We start from the raw sequence: 25,298 nt of genomic DNA, 5'->3' as shown, positions 1-25,298 counted from the left end.
TAGGATGCACAGTATCTCTGGCTCAATTACGCTCAGTTGGCATTAAGTCCCCAATCCCAGTTCAGCTGAGCATATATCAGCATAACTTGGTCATCTCTACCAAGCTGACTGTGATGAAACTGGTTGAGCCAAGCTGGTCTAAGACTGGAAAAAGGAGAATTCCAGGAGCAAGGCAGGGGTGGAATCAGAGAGTGGAGACTTTGCTAGATCCTAAGCATGTCCAGCTTGGTCATGTGACCTGGCAACCTGGCATAGTACATATTTTAAAGGCTTGTTTTCCCTCAGTCAGGCGTAGAAGCAGGGGCCTTTCTACTGAACAAGTTTAGATGTAGTGCAACTTTATGCTGCATTAATTTATAGCATCTTACTTTACACTAGCTTTTGGTGATAAGGATTTCTCCCTAAGGTTTGTATTCAGTGGCTGCAGCTCTTGCACAAATTATCCCAGTGGAATTTTTTTATTATATAAAACAAATCAATATTTGGAAAGAAAAGCAAATAATCATTCAGGCTTTACACAAATGGTTCTGTCAATGTTGGCAGGGGTTCTTCCCTGAAGGCTGGTTCACTGACGACGACACCAGCATGATAAGCAATTCCACCAATTATGAAGTCTCCTTGTTGGTGATATTTGTGAAGTGGAGGCTGTGGGTAATAGATATTGCACTGAACAGTGTGAGTCTGGCATCCCATTGGAGAAAGCAGAGCCAGCAGCAAAATGATTACAACCACCATCATCGGTACAGAAGTCTGAAGGCTGGAGTATCCAAGAGCAGATCTGTGAACCCCTGTCCGTTTCCAGTGCCACTCCATATCTCTGATTTGCACTGGATATATTTATGACAACCTTCACACTCTTCGCTTTCTGTTCTGCTAACAGCCAAAGAAGTTCCACAGGGATTTGGTTGAACATAATAACAAATGACAGTCCTTCTGACTAGCTAATTGTGTAGTTAATTATTACATTAACAACAATTCCTAAATGAAGGATGTGGAGTCCTTTAGGAATTAAGAAAAGTTGTTTGTCACATATTCTGGAGAGAAAATTTCCCTCAGACTTTAGTTAGATAGGAAGGCATGGTAAAGTTTGGAATGACCCACAGCAAGAAGAGAACACTGGATTCAAATCTTTGTGGTAGGGGTTAGCAACAAGGTAGTCATGGATGCATTATGCCTGTGCCTCCTTCCTATTGCATCATGAGCGGTCTCAATAAATGCTCCCTCATAAATCCACATTAAACAAAAGGATGTTGGTCAGAATATAGGGGGGCACTTGAGAAGCATTAACTCCCTCAAAGCACCCCTTTTACCAGAGAGTTATGAGTTTGAATGCCAGCTATGAGACACTTTGTACGATGGACCTGTGATCCATCAAGCTATAGGCACTGACAGACCCCTATATGTTTTCTCGTCTGGCTGCCTGCTTTCACTTGCTGTTACCTGTTGTCACTTGCTGAAGGGAGGAAAACCGGGAAATTCTCTATGGAGGAAGTTCCCAAGTCTGTGTGTAGCCACTGAGAAGGCCCTCTCCTGCTTCCCATTCCCTTGGGGGGGCAAGGGGGGCTGCATACTCCCATCACAGCCTCTTAATTACCTTGTGTGGGTCAGAGAGATGTTATTGTCGGCCATCTTCCAACGCGCCCTGGTGGCCCCCTGGAAGCAGTGATTCACAATCCGCGTATGCGCAGATGCGTGGGCGCAGGTTGCATTCACTACAGGATGCGAATGGGGCTCCAGAACAGATCCCATTCATATCCAGAGGTACCACTGTATACAATATACAAAGAGCAGAAATAAAAAGTCAATTACATAAAATACATTTTAGGGTTTGGGATCAATAGTCAAATAGTGGATCTTATTCTGATTGCCCCAGCTACAAACCTTGCAACCTTTGCTGTCACCTGCTCATCTTGACCTGCCAAGAGAAAGAGCACTGTGGTAGTGGTTGGGCAACCCAGAATGGACAATAAAAGAGGGGTGATAATCTCATTTCTCAAGTCTTTATAAAGAGTGCAAGCCAGAAGGACATGCGCCAACGATTCGGTGCTGCCATCTCCTCAGGGATAGAAGCGTTTTTCATGGGGAATCTGTTGGAATCGTCCCTCAAGTACAGCCGAGGGCAATGCATTCAATCTTAGAAGAGTAAAAGCGCGTCTATGTTTTAGAATTTCTGGGTTATGCAGATACGGTGCCAGAGAGTCAAAATGAGAGGGTGGAGAAACCCCTATTTGAATTCTGGCCTGGCAGCCTGCTGTCACCTGCTGTCACTTGCTAAAGGAAGGACAACCAGGAGGGAGCCTGTCTTAATTCTCTATTGAGGGAGTTCCCAAGTCTGTGTGTAGCCACTGAGAAGGCCCTCTCCTGCTTCCTTACCAAGTGAACCTATGAGGGTGGCAAGAACAAGAAAAGGATGTCCCCCAAAGATCTCAGAACTATTGAGGCCACTGACAGTGCACATATGGAGGCAAATAATGTGAATAAAAGCTGACTCTTTGCAATAAAAATTCTTCAGTGCAAAAATATGGTTCAAAAGATTTACTACACAACTTTACTCTGAAGCAACGTGAAACAAATAAAGTTACATTCAGATAGTTGAATAATGTCTTATACTTGTCCAAGCTTAGCACACTTGGATTCCAATATATATATCTTCAAGTGCTAAAATTCCAAGCTTTGTCTTTCCTCCATTCCAGTCTCCATTAGCCTGAGGCTCTTTTCTTGGAGAGAGATAAGCATATGCATAGACTTGTAATACTAGACCTTCCATGTGATTCTAAGCTAAACACCTTGTGATGGACCCAGATGAGATTTAGCCCCACTTAATCATAAACTGCTAGACTCTTCTCTCAACTCTTCTTTAGCTTCAATAGAAGTTTCCATGCTATGCTTCACAATGTAAATACCAACACATTACAGATTTATTTTCCATTTCAGTGTACAATTAAACAATTTTATTTAACACAGAAGCTCGCAATATAATAAAGGAAAGACGATAACATAGAAGAAAAAGAAAATTTTAACCCCTTGTCTTGTGAACTCTATGTATGCATTCTATGCACTTGAATTCTTCAGGTCTTATTTCTTATTAGATTTTCCCTTTCATTCAACTTAGGCCGCAGCACAATAATGTAGCATTTTGGTGCAAAGATGCAACCCAGCAGACCAGCACCGGATGCTAAGATAGAAAATATCTCCACAGCAACCATGTATTTCCCCTTGGTACTGAGGTAGGTTGGAACAAAAGATACCCAAACACTACAAAAGACCAACATGCTGAAAGTGATGAACTTGGCTTCATTGAAACTGTCAGGTAACTTCCTGGCAAAGAAAGCTACAGTGAAGCTGACAAGAGCCAGGAAGCCCATGTAGCTCAAGACAGAGTAAAACATAGTCACGGAGCCCTCATTACATTCCAGTACAATTTCTTTAGTGATTGAGTGTAAGTCGACATCTGGAAATGGGGGTGAAGATGCCAGCCACACAGTACAGATGCCTGCTTGAATAAAGGAACAGGAAACCACAACGGCAATAGCCAGTCTCTTCCCCACCCACTTCCTCATCCTGGATCCTGGCCTGGTGGCCATGAAAGCCAAAACCACTGTTATGGTTTTTGCTAGCACACAAGAAACAGCCACTGAGAAGATAACGCCAAAAGCCGTCTGTCGGAGGAGGCACGCCACAATTTCAGGTTGTCCAATGAATAGCAATGCAGAAAGGAAGCAGAGCAGGAGAGAAATTAGCAGCATATAAGTGAGGTCTTTGTTGTTTGCTTTGACAATGGGTGTGTGGTGGTGCTTCAAAAATGTTCCCAGGACCAAAACTGTGATCACAGAAAAAGTAAAAGCAAAGCAGGCTAAACTGATGCCCAGAGGTTCCTCATAGGACAAAAAAGTTGTTTCCTTGGGAATACACATGTCCTGATTATTATTTGGATATTTTTCTTCTGAGCATATATTACAATCGTTCACATCTGAAAAAGAAAATATGTGGTCTTAATCAGGGAAAGTGAACACATATTCCATATCAATCATGTCTACCTGCTAACAATTATTCAAATAGAAAAATGCAGAGCAAAGTAATTTTGAAAGTCTTCCTCTACTAGAACAAAAAGTTGCATCCCTTTTAATGTTTATGGATTAAAAAATAGAGCAAAAACCCTAAACTTTTCTTTTTATGAATTTCCAATTATTTTCGTCTGTGCTGTTCTATTTAGGTTGGTCATGTATTTTGTAGATTCTTCATTTCTTCCTTCCTTATTTGTAAATTTCCATTTTATCATGTAAATGTAAATGTATCTGTATCAGTGTGTGTTGTGTCAGATGGATAGATTGTGGAGTCCACCTATCATAAAGAATTGGTCTCCTGCTTTTGCAACAATTGAAGGATCTAAACACTCTTGAAAGACTGGACCAAGTTAAGTACATTCCTCTTAACCTTCCTAAAAAAATTTTTTTCAGGCTTTTTGTCATTGATAAGTCGGAAAACTATTTTTGAGAGCTCCGTGTTTGTGTGTGTGTGTGTGTGTGTGTGTGTGTGTGTGTGTGTGAAGCTTGATCATACATTTGGAAGTTATCTTGTCTGATAAACTGTTACTAGTACTGCCCATTATCTAGCTACTGTACAAAAGCCACTGTATTAATACACCACCTTTTTCCCTGACAGGGACTCTGTAGCAAATAATTACAGACACACACCATTTTCTTCTTTAACAACTACCTACAGGATCCACCTCCTTCATGGATCACTGCCTTGCCATGGTGAAGGGGCTTGAATAACTCAGAGAAGCTATGAGCTATGCCGTGCAGGGCCACCCAAGATGGACAGGTCATAGTGGAGAGTCTTGCCCAAATGTGAACCATCTGGAGCAGGAACCGGCAAGCCATTCCAGTATCCCTGCCAAGAAAACTCCATGGAGAAAGACAACAGGCATATAAAAGTTATGACGCTGGAAGATGAGCCCCTCAGGTCGGAAGGCGTCCAACATACTACTGAGGAAGAGTGGAGGACAAGTACAAGTAGATTCAGAGCTGATGAAGCGGCTGGGCCAAAGCCGAAAGGTCGCTCAGTTGCGGATATGCCTGGAAGCGAAAGGAAAGTCCAATGCTGTAAAGAAAAACATTGCATAGGAACCTGGAATGTAAGAACCATGAACCTTGGTAAGTTGGATGTGGTCAAAAATGAGATGGCAAGAATAAATATTGACATCCTGAGCATCAGTGAACTAAAATGGACGGGAATGGGCGAATTCAGTTCGGATGACCATCATATCTACTACTGTGGGCAAGAATCCCATAAAAGAAATTGAGTGGCCCTCATAGTCAACAAAAGAGTGGTGAAAGCTGTCCTGGGATGCAATCTCAAAATGATAGAATGATCTAGATACAAATCCAAGGCAGACCTTTTAACATCACAGTAATCCAAGATTAGGCACCAACCACTGGTGCTGAAGAAACTGGAATTGACCAATTCTATGAAGACTTACAACACCTTATAGAAATGACACCAAAGAAGGATGTTCTTCTCATTATAGGGGATTGGAATGCTAAAGTAGGGAGTCAAGAGATAAAAGGAACAACTGGCAAGTTTGGCCTTGGAGTTCAAAACAAAGCAGGGCAAAGGCTAATAGAGTTCTACCAAGAAGAAAAGCTGGTCACCACAAACACTCTTTTCCAACAACAAAAGAGACGACTCTACACATGGACATCACCAAATGGGCAGCATCGAAATCAGATTGATTATATTCTCTGCAGCCAAAGATGGAGAAGCTCTATACAGTCAGCAAAAACAAGACCTGGAGCTGACTGTGGCTCAGATCATCAGCTTCTTATAGCAAAATTCAAGCTTAAACTGAAGAAAGTAGGAAAAACTCTGGGCCGGTAACAATCTAAATCAAATGCCTTATGAATACACAGTGGAAGTGAGGAACAGGTTTAAGGATTTGCTGGACAGAGTGCCTGAAGAACTATGGATGGAGGCTCTTGACATTATACAGGAGGCAGCAATGAAAACCATCCCAATGAAAAGGAAATGCAAGAAAGCAAAGTGGCTGTCCTACGAGGCCTTACAAATAGCGGGGGGAGAGAAGGCAAGCAAAATGCAAGGGAGATAGTCAAAGATACAGGAAATTGAATACAGATTTCCAAAAAATAGCAAGGAGAGACAAGAAGGCATTCTTAAACGAGCAGTGCAAAGAAATAGAGGAAAACAACAGAATGGGTAAAACCAGAGATCTGTTCAAGAAAATTGGAGATATGAAATGAACATTTCGTACAAAGATTACCATAATAAAGGACAAAAGTGGTAAGGACCTAACAGAAGCAGAAGACATCAAGAAGAGGTGGCAAGAATACACAGAGGAATTATACCAGAAAGATATGGATGTCTCGTACACCTCAGGTAGTGTGGTTGCTGACCTTGAGCCAGACACCCTGGAGAGTGAAGTCAAATGGGCCTTAGAAAGCACTGCAAATAACAAGGCCATTGGAAATGATGATATTCCAGCTGAACTATTTAAAATTTTAAAAGATGATGCTGTTAAGGTGCTACACACAATAAGCCAGCAAGTTTGGAAAACTCAGCAGTGGCCAGAGGATTGGAGAAGATCAGTTTACATCCCAATCCCAAAGAAGGGCAGTGCCAAAGAATGCTCCAACTACCGCACAATTGCACTCATTTCACACGCTAGCAAGGTTATGCTTAAAATTCTACAAGGCAGGCTTAAGCAGTATGTGGACCGAGAATTCCCAGAAGTGCAAGCTGGATTTCGAAGGGGCAGAGGAACCAGAGACCAAATTGCAAACATGGGCTGGATTATGGAGAAAGCTAGAGAGTTCCAGAAAGACATCTACTTCTGCTTCATTGACTATGCAAAAGCCTTTGACTATGTCGAAGTGCCTGATCACCTCATCTGTCTCCTGGGAAATCTTTATGTGGGACAAGAATCTCTATGTGGGACAAGAAGCTACAGTTAGAACTGGATATGGAACAACTGATTGGTTCAAAATTGGTTCAAAATTATATGCAGAATTCATCATGCGAAAGGCTGGGCTGGATGAATCCCAAGCTGGAATTAACATTGCCGGAAGAAATATCAACAGCCTCAGATATGCAGATAACACAACCTTGAGGACAGAAAGTGAAGAGGAATTAAGGAACCTTTTAATGAGCATGTAAGAGGAGAGCACAAAATATGGTCTGAAGCACAACATCAAAAAAACGAAGATCATGGCCACTGGGCCCATCACCTCCTGGCAAATAGAAGGGGAAGAAATGGAGGCAGTGAGAGATTTTTCTTTCTAAGGGCTCCATGATCACTGCAGATGGTGACAGCAGTCACAAAATTAAAAGATGCCTGCTTCTTGGTAGAAAAGCAATGACAATCCTAGACAGCATCTTAAAAAGCAGAGACATCACCTTGCCAACAAAGGTCCATATAGTTAAAGCCATGGTTTTCCCAGTAGTGATGTATGGAAGTGAGAGCTGGACCATAAAGAAGGCTGATCGCCGAAGAATTGATGCTTTTGAACTGTGGTGCTGGAGGAGACTCTTGAGAGTCCCATGGACTGCAAGAAGATCAAACCTATCCATTCTTAAGGAACTCAGCCCTGAGTGCTCACTGGAAGGACAGATCCTGAAGCTGAAGCTCCAATACTTTGGCCACCTCATGAGAAGAGAAGACTCCCTGGAAAAGATCCTGGTGTTGAGAAAGATGGAGGGCACAAGGAGAAGGGGACGACAGAGGATGAGATGGTTGGACAGTGTTCTTGAAGCTACGAACATGAGTTTGACCAAACTGCGGGAGGCAGTGGAAGACAGGAGTGCCTGGCGTGCTTTGGTCCCTGGGGTCACAAAGAGTCAGACATGACTAAATGACTAAACAACAACAACAACAGGCTCCACCTTAACAAACATTTCAATCGCATACTAAACCTGGTATATAGTCGTTCATTTGTAGGGACATTCCTCTGAATTCCAGTTTAAGCCATTCACTTTTAAACTGTACAGTTTGTGCATAATACTCACCCTCCTGACCTGAAATCTTCCCTTCTGGACATGGGATGCAATCATAACAGCAAAATGGTTCCCCATCTTTCACTCTTTTCCTAGTTCCGGGATGGCACCGCTCAGTACATAAGGAAAGAGGCTGAGACTAATCCAAACATGAGAACCCAGAATTGTAATTGTGAGAATTATGAGATTAGAATATTGAATGCAAATTTTAGGTGTTCTTAAGTGATACCTCCTTTCGGTAATGTATCACCAATGCTGCTAGAAACTTTTTTATATTAACATGATCATTATAGTACTACAGATTGTTAAGAAATCATCTTCTGGAAAGAATGGAGCCTGGTTAACGGTATAGATTGTGATTTCATGTATATATAAACCAGTCAAGAGATTTGCTCTTCATACTTTCTCCAAACAACTTCTCAATTAATATAGACAGGAATATTTTCCCCCATCCATTCATTGTAATTTTTCTATTTTCTAAAAAGTTACAAACCAGACCTTTGAGGCTTACCTGGTTAAAATGATTGGGCCAAGTTATGGCATCCCCATTGATGGTCAACTGTTGGTTGGGATCAACATTCCCAACCTTCACTCTATGAAATGATTGGTTTGAGGAAACAATCCAGTTGATCACATCAAATCCAGCCACTAACTCTCCATTCTCATCAAAGGAAATCTTGTCCCCACCACTGTTGTTAAAAGAGACACGTCTGAGAAAATTATGTAGCTGGTTTGAAGAGAAAAAGGGAAGAGTTGAGAAAAGGCTGCAGTTGGATCATTGATAGTAAAGTCATACCTTGTTTATGGTTTCTGAGTGAGAAAGTATTAATGATAAAGAAGCTCACTCTTTATAATTCAGAAAAGGAGGAGCAAATTCTAATGAATTGACTTTAAAGCGTGTTAGGTTCTGAATCTTCTGTTTCTATTTTTTAGAGAGTGTTGAAACACTGTTAATGTCTTAATAGTCAATACGGCCAACACCATTTTAGTTTGGGTTGACTCAGAAAACGAGCCGACTTCAGACACCAGAATGTATTTTTAAAAAAATAAATAAAAATGTGATTCAAGTGCCTAACTTCTTCATGTATATGAACCCACTCGGAAGGTAGGATTGCAAAATACAACACAAAATATAAGATGAACATATAGAAACCTATACCAAGGGTAGTAAATTTTAATAAAGCTGATAATGAAGAAGGCAGGGGGAATTCTTAGAAATTGACTTTAAAACATGTTAGTTTCTGAAACTTGTTTCTATGTATTATTATTTCTAAATAAAATATGTGACTTCAAAGGGCAAACATATTCATATATATCTGCTCCCTGAAGGCCTGGTTCAGGCTGAATTATTCAACAGAATGTAATAGATGCACCAAATTCATAACAGAATTTCTACCTATCACAAAATATGAAGTATGGCTTTCACTAAAACCGCCATTAGCCCCAGTCAATGTAGAAAGTGTTCTGAGGTGATGGGAATTGTAGTCCAACAACATCTGGAGGGCACGACCAGTTGGGCGGACTTGGAGAATTGAGAAAATCAAACAGTAATTTGGAAACCATCCAGAAATTTAAGGATGGGAAGGAAGAAGAGTTATTAAAGTGATATATATTATATACCATAGGATGGGAAGGAATTGGGGGGACAGTATTTATGCAAATTAAGGACTATTGTAGTACACTTATGGTGCTCTGCCTCTTGATAATGTTGAGCATGTTACCTGCCACAACTGTTGATTCTGGTACTTCCATCCACCTCTTCTTTCCATTGCTTGATATTTGAATCTAGTTGAAGACATGTAATGTAAAGCATAGGCTACAGCACAGACAGCATTGTAGATGCTGTAGCTGTGGCCATTCATGCTCATCTCAAAGAATGGTGCAGGAAGGCTCTCTAGTTTCTCCTCCCCAGTACAAATATTCCCCTTCACATCTTCCACATTTGGATCAGAGAATACACAGTCAAAGGCCTGTTGCCAGAAGTCTCTGATGAAACCATCTCCTTTTGTGCTTAAAGGATTTTGGCTCTCAACAAATGCTTTGAATGCTGGTATGTCATTGGAATGGATTGTGAAGGACAGGACACCATGGAATATTTCTGTGTCCCAATTCTTTTGATATAGCTGTGAAGTGAGCTCCATTGCAGCTGTTGTTATCCACACTATACCTTTTGGTAGACTTGGTGGATGTTCTGCAAAATATGGAATCCATCTCAAAGTCATCATGGAATAAGAGTCACCATAAAACACAACCACACTGGCTGTACTATTCATAAGTTCATTATGTATTTTTAATCCATCTTCAAGAATTTTATCCAATTCAGAGGTGGACCTAAACATAGGGATTCTTTTTATAAAGTCAAAGCAGATACCTCTCTGGGAAAATTTTGGCAAAACAGTTTGCAAAAACATTTCACCATTTTCATTATCCATTACTAGTACTCCAATCCATATCCATTTGAAATAAAGAAGCAAAGAGAGAATTCCTGTGTATTGAAGTGCTTGATGAGGAACCATCTGGTAGAAAGAAATTCCTGGGATTCCATCTGTCTTCAATGGAGCAGAGCCATATATGAGCTAAAGGTATTTTAGGGGAGAGAAAGAAAAGTTGTAAAAATAGAATGCATCTTGCATATTGAAGTTTTCAAAACCATTCATGGAAATTGCTGGTCAGTGCTCCTCTGCTGATGGAAGCCAACTATAGAATCTCATAGAACTGAAGAGTTGGAAGGGACCCCAAGAGTCATCTAGTCCAAGCCATTGCAAAGCAGAATCTCTCCTAAGGCACCCAGGACAGATGGTCATCCACCAGAGCATGAATTCTCACAATTCCATCTGTATGAAGACTGAAATATATCTATTACAGAGGATTGGGGACCACCCCCTAGCAGATATTTTCAAGTTTGGGGGCAGAAGGAAGCAAGAAAATTGCCCCCCAAAACCCCATCCCCCTCTAATTTCCACTGATGAATGGATTTTGTCAGTGAATTTCACCATACATTATATTAGCAGCCCTTAGAAATACGACGTCAGGGAACTGAATTTGACTATTCCAATGCTCAAGTTAGGGATTCATAGTTGAAAGAATATAGACTGATCTTTAGCCATTAAGTGGATTTATGACTGAGAGGAAAATGCACTGAGGTTTTCCTGGCTCAAACTTTGCATCTATAATTGCTAGATTACAGGAACACTCTCAGAGCAAAATTCTTATTGCCCAGTTAGGCACGTTATTTGACCAATGACAGCAGCAAAATAAGGAAATATGAAACAAACCCCAACCAAATGCCAATTAGGTTGAGAGGAAAAAATCATTTCCAGCCATGGCAACTAGCAACCCAAAATTGCACATTTAAACTCCTGAAATAAATAAAGTAACACAAAGAAACAGCAGCACTCACAGCACCTTAAAAACCATATCAGAAACAGGATCCTAACACTCAGTTTGCATGTGAGATTCATAAAAAAGGAAGTCTCCATATTTTTAAGACTCACATTAATGTCTTGAAATAATAGAATAGGAAATGTGGAGGGCCACATAGAGTGAGGGAGGGAAAGAGAAAGCAGAGTTGACCTACCTGTGGAACCTTATAGTTATTCAAGACTGTTGCCACATTGATGGAAATTTGGGCATCCACTCCTCCAATGACTGCTATTAGATTTTTCTGTTGCTCACATATGTAGTTAGGGATAAATCTCTCCTCTGTGGATAAAAGTAGCATTGTAGCATGATATGTCCTCCTTGCATTGAAATAGCTGTCATAGATGTGGAAGCCCAAAGTGAGATTGGGTAAGAGGTGAGGGTTTTCATTGATCTCTTTGACTGTGAATGCCAAAGCTAGGATGTGCTGGTAATGCTTAGGAACTATGCTGAAAGAAGTGTGAGATTCTTTTTCAGAAGGATATTCCATACTTAGTTTAGTTATTATCACTGTGTTCTGTGTCTCCTTTATTAACAATTAATTATTACAGTATTTATATATAAATATATATATATTTATAAGGTGGCCTACATAAATATAAAAGATTAACTATGTCAGAAGTGACATTTACTACAACAGCAACAACAACAATTATTTATTATTTATATCCCACCCATCCGGCTGGGTTTCCCCAGCTACTCTGGGCAGCTCCCAACAGAATACAGTAGTATCTCTAGTTACAAACTTAATTTGTTCTGGAGGTCCGTTCTTAACCTGAAACTGTTCTTAACTAGAGGCGTGCTTTCGCTAATGGGGCCTCTTGCTGCCGCTGCGCCTCAGGCACATGATTTCCATTGTAATCCTGGGACAAAGTTCTCAACTCAAGGTAACTCTTCCAGGTTAGCAGAGTTTATAACCTGAAGCATTTGTAACCTGAGTTTGTAACCTACCACTGTATTAAAAGCACAATAAAACATCAAACATTAAGAACTTCCCTAAACAGGGCTGCCTTCAGATGTCTTCTAAAAGTCAGATAGTTGTTTATTTCCTTGACATCACATTGAGGGAACCTCTAGAAGGCCCTCAGAGCTGAACCTCAGTGTCCGGGCTGAAGGATGGGGGTGGAGGTGCTCCTTCAGGTATACTGGGCCGAGGGTCTCCAGAAACTCTCCATTCTGATTTAGGTAAGTTTTTAGATTTTAATGATTTATTTCATTATAAAGCTTATTTAAAAATAGAGTTAAAATATAACAAAACAGATGGGATGGTGTTTATTTTTAAATGCTGTCATGGTGAAGATGGAGCAGATTGGTGAGGCAATCCTATGGCAAGATCCATGAGGAGGAGCATTTTAGGATGCACTGGATCTCTGGATCAACCATGCTCAGTTGGCATTAAGTCCCCAACCCCAGTTCAGCTGAGCATATAACAGCATAACTTGGTCATCTCAACCAAGCTGCCTGTGATGAAGCTGGCTGAACCAAGCTGGTCTAAGACTGAAAAAGGGAGCATTCCAGGAGCAAGGCAGGGGTGGAACCAAAGAGCGGAGACTTTGCTAGATCCAAAGCATGTCCACCTTGTTCATGTGACCTGGTAACCTGGCATAGTACACTGTTTTAAAGGCTTGTTTTCTCTCAGCTAGACATGGACAGAGTAGCAGCAGGAGCCCTGCTGCCGAACAGGGTTTAGATCTGGAGTAACTTTATGCCGCATTAATTTGCTGTATCTTAATTCACACTAGCTTTTGGTGGATAGGATTTCTCCCTACTTTTTGTTCTTTAGCTGCAGCTCTAGCACAAATTATCTAAGTGGCAGTTTTTATTGTATAAAATAAATTAATACAATATTTGGAAAGAAATTCAAACGATCATTTAGGCTTTACACAAATGGTTCTGTCAGTGTTGGCAGGGGTTCTTCCCTGAAGGCTAGTTCACTGACGATGGCACCAGCATGATAAGCAATTCCACCAATTATGAAGTCTCCTAATTGATGATATTTGTGAAGTGGAGGCTGTGGGTAATAGATACTGCACTGAACAGCGTGAGTCTTGCATCCCATTGGAGGAAGCAGAGCCAGCAGCAAAATGACTACAACCACCATCCTCAGTACAGAAGTCTGAAGGCTGGAGTATCCAAGAGCAGAGCTGTGAACCCCTGTCTGGTCCCAGTGCCACTCCATATCCCTGAATTGCACTGGATATATTTTTGACAACCTTCACACTTTTTGCTCTCTGTTCTGCTAACAGCCAAAGAAGTTCCACAGGGGTTTGGCTGAACATCATAACAAATGACCATCCTTCTGACTAGCTAATTGTTAACTATTACATTAACAACAATTCCTAAATGGAGGATGTGGAGTCCTTTAGGAATTAAGAAAAGTTGTTTGTCACATATTCTGGAGAGAAGATTTCCCTCATGCTTTAGTTGGATAGGAAGGCATGGTGAAGTTTGGAATGACCCGCAGCATGAAGAGAACACTGGATTCAAATCTTTGTGGTAGGGGTTAGCAACAAGGTATTCATGGATGCCTTATGCCTGTGTCTCCTTCCAATTGTATCATGAGCAGTCTCAATAAATGCTCCCTTGTAAATCCACATTAAACAAGAGGATGTTGATCAGAATATAATGGGGGGCAGCTGAGGGGCATTAATCCCCTTAATGCACCCCTTTTATCAGACAGCTATGAGTTTGAATGTCAATTATGAGACACTAAGATCTATGCCAGTTGTGATCCATCAAGTTATAGGCAATGACTCACCCCTATATATATATATATGAATGAATGAATGAATGAACCTTAATATGTGTCAGGCATCGGCCATAGCAATAAAACAACTACACTCATACCTCAGGTTGAAGTTGCTTCAGGTTGAATGCTTTTGGGTTGCGCACCGTATTACTTCCGGGTTTCGCCACTCGCGCATGTGCAGACAGTTAAAATGACATCACACGCATGCGCGGAAGCAGTGATTCAATTGCATCATGAGCAGTCTCAATAAATGCTCCCTCGTAAATCCACATTAAACAAGAGGATGTTAGTCAGAATATAGGGGGGCACTTGAGAAGCATTAACTCCCTCAAAACACCCCTTTTACCAGAGAGTTATGAGTTTGAATGCCAACTATGAGACGCTTTGTAAGATGGACCTGTGATCCATCAAGCTATGGGCACTGACAGTGAGGCATCTGATCAAGACCTGCATTTTAAAATGAGCTTAAAAAATATATTTGCAAATGTTTGTATGTTTCATGCCAGGCATAAAGCAGCTGGCAGCTGTTCATTATCCTCTTGAACAGGGCCCCACTGGTTTATAGCAGTACCTCAAAGCTGTAAAAGGGAATTACAGGCTGGGAGCAAAGGTCATACTGGCCATACATATTACAGAATACAATCAAGCTGCAAAAATACTAATTAGGAGTTGGTAAATAGTAAGAATTATTGTGCCTCCCATCAGACTCGTGCCACATCTTCCTAAGGTTAAAGGGCAAGAGCTAATAGAAACAGCAGCTGGCTAAGAAAGGGGATTGTAAACTGAAGAGGCTTCTTTTGAAGCTGTTTTGAAACTGTTTTTTTACTAAGTTCCTTTCCTTCTAAAAAGCTATATATGTTAATGTACGAAATATATTGGCTTAAATGTAATTATGCAAAGAATTTAGAAAGTAAGAACTGTTAGATTCTTATGTTAGATTCTTATTTCATTGATGGTATGTGAGAATATGAACCCAAGATCTCTGTTTAGATAGAACCATGAGCCATCTGTTTTAGCCATCTGTTTTGGAGTGAAGGGGTAATAGGGCAATAGGGCAAAAGGTGAAATGTTAATTAAGGTGCCTTGTCGAGGCAAATGTAAGATATATGGCTACTTGTCTGCCATTTATAGATAGAAGGAAATATAGCTCTTTGTCTCCCATAAAAGGTAATAGGAAATGGGTGTATCTTTTATGATTGGTTCTAGCAAACAGCCAATAGGAATTTCAACCAGGCTGATTGGACAGAGGCAGCCAAAGGAGGAGCAAGGGGGCTGTGCTGAGGAAATATAAGTGCTGGCATCAGGGCTGGAGTGGGCAGAGCTTTTGGTAACCATATACCACTGTGCCTATCATTTATTTGTCTGACAAATAAATTATTATTTTAATTTCTCTATTGCTGCGTTGAATATTTCATTCCAGCTAAGCGTTAACCACAAGCAGGGTGCTACAACAGAGCCCTATATGTATTCTCGTCTGGCTGTCAGCTGTTGTCACTTGCTTAAGGAAGGACAACCAGGAGAGAGTCTATCTAAATTCTCTATGGAGGAAGTTCCCAAGTCTGTGTGTAGCCACTGAGAAGGCCCTCTCCTGCTTCGCTAACAAGTGAACCTGTGAGGGTGGCAAGAACAAGAAAAGGACTTCCCCCAAAGATCTCAGAACCCGGGCTATTGATGCCATTAACAGTGCACATATGGAGGCAAATTATATGAATAAAAACTGACTATTCGAAATAAAAATTCTTCAGTGCAAAAATATGGTTCAAAAGATTTACTACACAACTTTACTCTGAAGCAACGTGAAACAAATAAAGTTACATTCAGATAGTTGAATAATGTATTATACTTGTCCAAGCTTAGCACACTTGGATTCCAATATATATATCTTCAAGTGCTAAAATTCCAAGCTTTGTCTTTCCTCCATTCCAGTCTCCATTAGCCTGAGGCTCTTTTCTTGGAGATAGATAAGCATATGCATAGACTTGTAATATTAGAGCTTCCATGTGATTCTAAGCTAAACACCTTGTGATGGACCTAGATGAGATTTAGCCCCACTTAATCATAAACTGCTAGACTCTTTTCTCAACTCTTCTTCAGCTTCAATAGAAGTTTCCATGTCATGCTTCACAATCTAAATACCAACACATTACAGATTTATTTTCCATTGCAGTGTACAATTAAACATTTTTATTCAACACAGGAGCTCGCAATATGATAAAGGAAAGAAGTTAACATAGCAGAACAAGAAAATTTTAACCCCTTGTCTTGTGAAATCTGTGCATGCATTCTATGCACTCAAATTCCTCAGGTCTTATTTCTTATTAGATGTTCCCTTTCATTCAACTCAGGCCGCAAGACAATTATGTAGCATTTTGGGGCAAAGATGCAACCCAGCAGACCAGCACCGGATGCTAAGATAGAAAAGATCTCCACAGCAACCATGTATTTCCCCTTGGTACTGAGGTAGGTTGGAACAAAAGATACCCAAACACTGCAAAAGACCAACATGCTGAAAGTGATGAACTTGGCTTCATTGAAACTGTCAGGTAACTTCCTGGCAAAGAAAGCTACAGTGAAGCTGACAAGAGCCAGGAAGCCCATGTAGCTCAAGACAGAGTAAAACATAGTCACGGAGCCCTCATTACATTCCAGTACAATTTCTTTAGTGACTGAGTGTAAGTCGACATCTGGAAATGGGGGTGAAGATGCCAGCCACACAGTACAGATGCCTGCTTGAATAAAGGAACAGGAAACCACAATGGCAATAGCAAGTCTCTTCCCCACCCACTTCCTCATCCTGGATCCTGGCCTGGTGGCCATGAAAGCCAAAACCACTGTCATGGTTTTTGCTAGCACACAAGAAACAGCCACTGAGAAGATAATGCCAAAAGCCGTCTGTCGGAGGAGGCACGCCACAATTTCAGGTTGTCCAATGAATAGCAATGCAGAAAGGAAGCAGAGCAGGAGAGAAATTAGCAGCATATAAGTGAGGTCTTTGTTGTTTGCTTTGACAATGGGTGTGTGGTGGTGCTTCAAAAATGTTCCCAGGACAAGAACTGTGAGCACAGAAAAAGTAAAAGCAAAGCAGGCTAAACTGATGCCCAGAGGTTCCTCATAGGACAAAAAGGTTGTTACCTTGGGAATACACATGTCCTGATTATTATTTGGATATTTTTCTTCTGAGCATATATTACAATTGTTCACATCTGAAAAAGAAAATATGTGGTCTTAATCAGAGAAATGAACACATATTCTGTAGAAATCATGTCTACCTGAATTATGTTGTGGCCAAGGCCCCCAAGCCCTTTCCCAGTAAATAACTTTAAATGGACACATCATTTTAGTTTTGAGTTTTTGTGCAAAATTTAGGCCACAACTTTTTTAAGTGGTATTGTCCTAGGCATTGGTCAGGGACTATAACTGACTCCTGCCTCTCTGGCTGGCAGTCTGTAAGGGTAAACACCAAATGAGGGAGCAACATTGTTGAAGACCGATTGAAGCTCATCCTGGTGTTCCTGTGGTCCTGACATGGCCCTAGCCCCTCAAGCGGACTTCGGATGAGATCCAGGACCCCCAGATTCCTTTACCGGAATACCCTATTTCTGGAGGGGCAGGTGATGGCCACACCTTCCTTCCCACACATTTCTATAAACCAATGCCTAACCGCCAAACCTTACAAAATTGTGATGATTGCTAAGGGGATAGGTGAAAACCAAGTGGCTAAAGCCAATCTGCCAAATGGAAAAATTCCTACCCAGCCCCTGCTCCAAAGCAGGCGACCCAATCTAAAGCAAGGCCAAAACAGTAGCACCTAAAATAGGGAGGGAGGGCGGGTGTTCAGCAGCGCGAAGCAAGTGCCCCACCCCCATTGTGCTGCCACATTTATAGGTCCCTGGGATCACGCCACTCGCCCCAATTGGCCCAAACAGCCAAGCGCCATCCTGGGGCCCAACAGACACGGCTTGGGCCATGCCTAGTGTGGCGTTTGCCTCCTAGGATGGGTCAAGTAAAGGGTTAAATTGGGTGTGATGTGATTGGCCAGTGAGAATGCAAGGGGGGAGTAAAAGATAGAGTGGGAGATTTTGAAAGTCAGTTGAGGTTTGGGAGTTGGGAGTTGAAGCTAGGGTGTTGGAGAAGGAAGAGGGTGGAATAGGCAGGGGATTGGTAGAGTTGTATTGTGAGAGAGTGAGAGGAATTGTTAGTTTGAGTCAGATAGATAGTTGGAATAATCAGTTTGGAGTTGTTAGGAACTAAGATTAGGAAACTAACACGAGAAAAATAAACTGTAACCATACGCTTGTTCCTGCATTTAAAAATAAACTTGATTATTTGTTTATGTTAACAACTGTCTGGACTCCGTGTGTCCCCGTGAGAAACGGGGTGGTAGCAGTGAAGAAAGCAACCGCAGTGGTGGCACAGGGTCAATAGACCGTGAAACGTCCGGGGGCCCTGTGTGATCGCCACACCTAGCAACAACACCCCCCGTGGGGGTGGCTTAAGGGTCCCAAGCACAACTAGGATCCTCGATTTAGGAGGATCACATTTGTAACGGCTATTTTTTTCATGTGTAATGATATTTGTATTCTAATGTACAATGTCATACATTTGATATACAAAAGTTTTCTGTCTTGTCTGGTGAAAGCCCTATTAAGTGGTGTTTGGAGTTTTAACTGACATCTGCGAGGAACATTGTATGTTAGAATCATCTGTAAGCAAAATAAGGCTAGGAGTTATGCCTATTTTGTGTGGTATTGAAAGCGTTCTTTAAACCTTGGTGTCACAGATAAAAACCTCACGTTTTAACCACTAGACTAGATATATATTATTTTCACCTTATTAAATTGCTAAAAATTATTCACATAGAAAAATGCAAAGCATAGTAATTTTGAAAGTCCTCCTGTGCTGGAACAAAAAGTTGCAATCCCTTTTAAATTTAATGGATTAAAAGATCCATTAAAATTTAATGGATTAAAAAAAGCCCTAAATTTTTCTTTTTATGAATTTCCAATTATTTTCGCCTGTACTGCTCTGTTTAGGTTGATCATGTATTCTGCTCATTCTTCATTTCTTCCTTCCATCTTTGTAAATTTCCATTTTATCATGGAAATGTATCTGTAGCATTGTGTGTTGTGTCAGATGGATAGATTGTGGAGTCTACCCATCATAAAGAATTGGTCTCCTGCTTTTGCAACAATTGAAGGATCTAAACACTCTTCAAAGACTGGACCAAGTTAAGTTCATTGCTAAAACATTTTCTTTCAGGTTTATTGCCACTGATGATAAGTCAGAAAACCATTTTTGATCTCTCTCTCTGTGCGTCTGTGTGTGTTTGAAGCTTGATCAAATATTTGGAAGTTATCTTCTCTGATAAACTGTTACTAGTACTGCCCATTATCTAGCTACTGTACAAAAGCCACTGTACTTAATGCCCCACCTTCTTCCCTGACAGGGACTCTGAGGCAAATAATCACAGAGACAAACCAGTTTCTTTTTCAGCAACTACCTACAGGATTAACAAACATTTCAATCACATGCTAAACCTGGTATAAAGTTGTTAATGAATAGGCACATTCCTCTGAATTCCAGCTAAAGCCATTCACTTTTCAACTATACAGTTTGTGCAGAATACTCACCCTCCTGAGCCGAAATCTTCCCTTCTGGACATGGGATACAATCATAACAGCAAAATGGCTCCCCATCTTTCACTCTTTTCCTAGTTCCGGGATGGCACCGCTCAGTACATAAGGAAAGAGGCTGAGACTAATCCATACATGAGAGCCCAGAATAGTAATTTTGAGAATTATGAGATTAGAATATTGAAGCCAACTTTTAGGTGTACTTAAGTGATACTTCCTTTCAGTAATGTGTCACAAATGCTGCTAGCAAGTGCACCTTTTTTAATTAACATGATAATTATAGTACTACAGATTTTTAAGAAACCATCTTCTGGAAAGGATGGAGCTTGGTTAATGGCATAGATTGTGATTTCATGTATACATAAACCGGTCAAGATGTGGATCTTTTTTTTTAATACTAGCTCCAAACAACTTCCTCATCCATCCAATGTAATTTTTCCATGTTCTAAAAAGTTCCAAATCAGACCCTCAGTATTTTATTGCATTTCCTTATTGTCTGATTTTACTAAATTTACACATCAGGGCAGAGTGCAAGTGCTTACTGAGAACCAGGTGTCTTCTCAAATGGGTGACCATTGAGGCTTACCTGGTTAAAATGGTTACCTGGTTAAAATAGTTGGGCCAAGTTATGGCATCCCCACTGATGGTCAACCCTTGGTTGGGATCAACCTTCCCAACCTTCACTCTATGAAATGATTGGTTTGGGGAAACAATCCAGTTGATCACATCAAATCCAGCCACTAACTCCCCATTCTCATCAAAGGAAATCTTGTCCCCACCGCTGTTGTTAAAAGAGACACGTCTGAGAAAATTATGTAGCTGGTTTGAAGAGGAGAAGGGAAGAGTTGAGAAAAGGCTGCAGTTGGATCATTGATAGTAAAGTCATACCTTGTTTATGGTTTTTGAGTGAGAAAGTATTCATGATAAAGAAGCTCACTCTTTATAATTCAGAAAAGGAGGAGGAAATTCTAATAAATTCAATTTAAAGCACGTTAGGTTCTGAAGCTTCTGTTTCTACATTTTTGAAAGTGTTGAAGCACAATGTTTTAATAGTCAATAAGGCCAACACCATTTTAGTTTGTGTTGACTCAGTGAGAAAACAAGCTTGCTTTGGACACCATACAGTATTTCTTAAAAAAATTAATATGTGATTCAACTGCCATACTTATTCATGCATATGCAGCCACTTGGAAGGTAGCATTGCAAAATACAACACAAAATACAAGATGAGAATATAAAAACCTATACCAAGGGTAATAAATTTTAATAAAGAAGGCAAAGGAAATTATAATAAATTGACTTTAAAGCACTTTAGGTTCTAAAGCTTCTGTTTCTATGTTTTCAAGAGTGTTGAACTATACGGTTAGTATTTTAATAGTCTCTAATGCCAACACCATTTCAGTTTGGGCTAACTGAGTCAGCAAACAAGCCTACTTCTGACACCATAATATGTTATTATTTTTAAATAAAATATGTGACTTCAAGGGACATACATATTCATGTAGATCTGCTCCCAGAAGGCTTGGGTCAGGCTCAGTAATTTAACAAAATGAATCAGATGCACAAAATTCATAACAGAATGGCTACCTATCACAAAATATATAACAGGGCTTTCACTACAAATGCCATTAGCACCAGTCAGCATGGAAAATGGCCTGGAAGATGGGAATTGAAGTCCAACAACATATGGAGGGCGCAACCAGTTGGGTGAACTTGGCTGATTGAGGAAATCAAATAGTAATTTGGAAACCTTCTAGGAATTTAAGGACAGAAAGGGGGAAAGGGTATTAAAGTGATATTTAAATACATTAGGATGTGAAGAAATTGATGCAAATTAATAACTATTGTAGCACACTTATGTTGATCTGCCTCTTGACAATGTTTAGTATATTACCTGCCACAACTGTTGATTATGATACTTCCATCCACCTCTTCTTTCCATTGCTTCATATTTAAATCTAGTTGAAGACATGTAATGCAAAGCATGGGCTACAGCGCAGACAGCATTGTAGATGCTGTAGCTGTGGCCATTCATGGTCTTCTCAAAGAATGGAGCAGGAAGGCTCTCTAGTTTCTCCTCCCCAGTGCAAATATTCCCCTTTACATCTTCCACATTTGGATCTGAGAATACACAGTTAAAGGCTTGTTCCCAGAAGTCCCTGATGAAACCATCTCCTTTTGTGTTTAAAGGATTTCGGTTCTCAACAAATGCTTGGAATGCTAATAAGTCATTGGAATGGATTGAGAAGGACAGGACACCATGGAATATTTCTGTTTCCCAATCCCTTTGATAAACTGAGGAAGTGAGTTCCATTTCAGCTGTTGTTATCCACACTAATCCCTTTGGTAGACTTGGTGGATGTTCTGCAAAATACGGAATCCATCTCAAAATCAACATGGAATAAGATTCACCATAAAACACAACCACACTGGCTGTACTATTCATAAGTTCATTATGTATTTTTAATCCATCTTCAAGAATTCCAGCCAATTCAGAGGTGGACATAAAGATAGGCATTGTTTTTATAAAGTCAAAGCAGACACCTCTCTGGGAAAATTTTGGTAAAGCAGTTTGTAAAAAAATTTCACCATTTTCATTATCCATTACTAGTACTCCAATCCATATCCATTTGAAATAAAGAAGCAAAGAGAGAATTCCTGTGTATTGAAGTGCTTGATTAGGTACCATCTGGTAGAAAGAAATTACTGGGGTTCCATCTGTCTTCAGTGGAGCAGAGCCGTATATGAGCTAAAGGAATTTTAGTGGAGAAAAAGAAAGGCGATAATAATAGAATGCATATTGTATATTAAAGTTTTCAAATCCATTTATGGAAATTGGAAACCAGTGCTTTCACCTCTGCTGATGGAAGCCAACTATAGAATCTCATAGAATTGTAGAGTTGGAAGGGACCCCAAGAGTCATTTAGTCCAAGCCCTTGCAAAGCAAGAATCTCTACTAAGGCACCCAGGATAGATAGCCATCCATCAGAGAATGAATTCTCACAATTCCATCTCTATGAAGAATGAAATATATCTGTTATAGAGGATTGGGAACCGCACCCCAGCAGATATTTTCAAGTTTGAGGGCAAATCAAGCAAGAAAATTGCAAAAAAACCCAACCCAAAACACCAACACCACCCCACCCCGCTCCAATTTCCACTGATAAATGGATTTTTCCAGTGAATTACACCCATATATTGTATTAGCAACCCTTAGAAATACAACGTCAGGTACTGAATTTGACTATTCCAATGCTTGAGTTAGGCATTCATGGCTGAAAGAATATACAATTATCAATAGCCATCAAGCAGATTTCTGCACTGAGAGGAAATGCACTGTGGATTTCCTTGCTCAAAGTTTGCATCTATAATTGCTTGATTACAGCAACATTCTCAGAGCAAAATTCTTATTGACACATTTTTTGACCAATGAGAGAAGCGAAATAATCAGACTGTACAACGGTTATAGGATAAAATCAGACCAAATTTTGATTAACACCAGCAGGAAGGGTAATATTTGGCATGCCATTAGCGACAGGATCAGTTCATATTCCACAAGCTCCATGACGATGAAACGGATCTGCTGGATTTGTACCAGCCCAAGCCCATCTCATGGCCCCTTATGGGGGCTCCCTATACTATGTTGATCCTGCCTGATGCCATTTCCCCCTTCATACAAACATACAAACAATTTTCTTCCACCTAACGAAAAAGGACACAATTTTACTAAGGAAACATGAAACAAACCCCAACCAAATGCCAATCAAGTTGAGAGAAAAAAATTCATTTCCAGTCCTGTAACCCCAAATTGCATTTTATACTCCTCCTGAAATAAATACAGTAACACAAAAGAAAATTCTTATTGCCCAGTTAGGCACGTTATTTGACAAATGACAGCAGTGAAATAAGGAAATATGAAACAAACCCCAACCAGATGCCAATCAGGTTGAGAGGAAAAAATCATTTCCAGCCATGTCAACTAGCAACCCAAAATTGCACAATTAAACTCCTGAAATAAATAAAGTAACACAAAGAAACAGCAGCACTCACAGCATCTTAAAAACCATATCAGAAACAGGATCCTAAAACTCAGTTTGCATGTGAGATTCATAAAAAAGGAAGTCTCCGTATTTTTAAGACTCACATTAATGTCTGGAAATAATAGAATAGGAAATGTGGGAGGACACATAAAGGGAGGGAAAGAGAAAGGCAGAGCTCTCCTACCTGTGGAACTTTATAGTTTTTCAAGACTGTTGCCACATTAATGGAAATTGGGGCATCCACTCCTCCAACGACTGCTATTAGATTTTTCTGTTGCTCACATATGTAGTTAGGGATAAATCTCTCCTCTGTGGATAAAAGTAGCATTGTAGCATGATAAGTCCTCCTTGCATTGCAATAGCTGTCATAGATGTGGAAGCCCAAAGTGAGATTGGGTAAGAGGTGAGGGTTTTCATTGATCTCTTTGACTGTGAATGCCAAAGCCAGGATGTGTTGGTAATGCTTAGGGACTATGCTGAAAGAAGTGTGAGATTCTTTTTCAGAAGGATATTTCATACTTAGTTTAGTTATTACCAATGTTTTCTGTGTCTCTTTTATTAACAATCAATTATTACAGTATTTATATATAAGTTGGATATAATTATAAGGTGGCCTGCATAAATATAAAAAAATTAACTATGTAAGCAGTCACATTTACAATATAAAACTCTCCATTCTGATTAAAATAAGTTTTTAGATTTTTATCATTTATTTTATTATAAAGCTTTTTTGAAAATAAGCAAAAAAACCCCAAAAAAACCACCCCACCATCCCATCTGTTTTGTTATATTTTAACAAAACAGATGGGATGGTAGGTTTATTGTTTTTGTTTTTTTTAACTGGTGAAGATGGAGCAGATTGGGGAGGCAATCCTATGGCAAGATCTACCAGGATGAGCATTTTAGAATTCACTGGATCTCTGGCTTAAACTTGCTCAGTTGGTATTAATTCCTCAACCCCAGTTCAGCTTAGCATACATGAGCATAACTTAGTCATCATAGAAAATGGAGGGTTCTGATGGCTGTGATGAAGCTGGTTGAGCCAAGCTGGTCTAAGACTGAAAAAAGGAGCATGCCAGGGGCAAGGCAGAGGTGGAACCAGAGAGCAGAACTTTTGCTAGATCCTAAGCATGTTCAGTTGGTCATGTGACCTGGCAATCTAGCATAGTATGCTTTTCCCCCTCAGCCAGGCATGGACAGAGTAGCAGCAGGAGCCCTGCTGCCGAACAGGGTTTAGATATGGTGTAACTTTATGCTGCATTAATTTGCAGCATCTCACTTCACACTAGCTTTTGGTGGATAGGATTTATGCTTCCATTTTGTGTTCTTTAGCTGCAGCTCTAGCACAAATTGTCCTAGTGGAATCTTATTATTATATAAAATAAATTAATACAATACTTGGAAAGAAAAGATTTACACTAATGGTTCTGTCAATGTTGGCAGGGG

At 40.2% G+C, this 25,298-nt stretch overlaps 1 protein-coding gene across 1 annotated transcript; it reads right to left on the bottom strand.

The window, feature by feature from the left end:
* Positions 1-16,265: 16,265 nt before the first annotated feature.
* Positions 16,266-24,369, bottom strand: LOC128398866 (vomeronasal type-2 receptor 26-like). The gene is made up of 5 exons (XM_053360128.1): positions 24,037-24,369; positions 21,707-22,360; positions 20,416-20,631; positions 19,810-19,936; positions 16,266-17,382 (listed from the first exon to the last, which is right to left on the bottom strand). Exons 1-5 carry the CDS (start codon positions 24,367-24,369, stop codon positions 16,481-16,483), a joined length of 2,232 nt encoding a protein of 743 aa, XP_053216103.1. The 3' UTR covers positions 16,266-16,480.
* Between the last annotated feature and the right edge of the window lie 929 nt (positions 24,370-25,298).

The sequence above is a fragment of the Podarcis raffonei genome, chromosome 13 (genome assembly GCF_027172205.1).
Source record: "Podarcis raffonei isolate rPodRaf1 chromosome 13, rPodRaf1.pri, whole genome shotgun sequence".
Classification (NCBI taxonomy): Eukaryota; Metazoa; Chordata; class Lepidosauria; order Squamata; family Lacertidae; genus Podarcis; species Podarcis raffonei.
The sequence above is the reverse complement of the archived record's forward strand: the minus strand, read 5'-3'. Positions and strand labels throughout refer to the sequence as shown.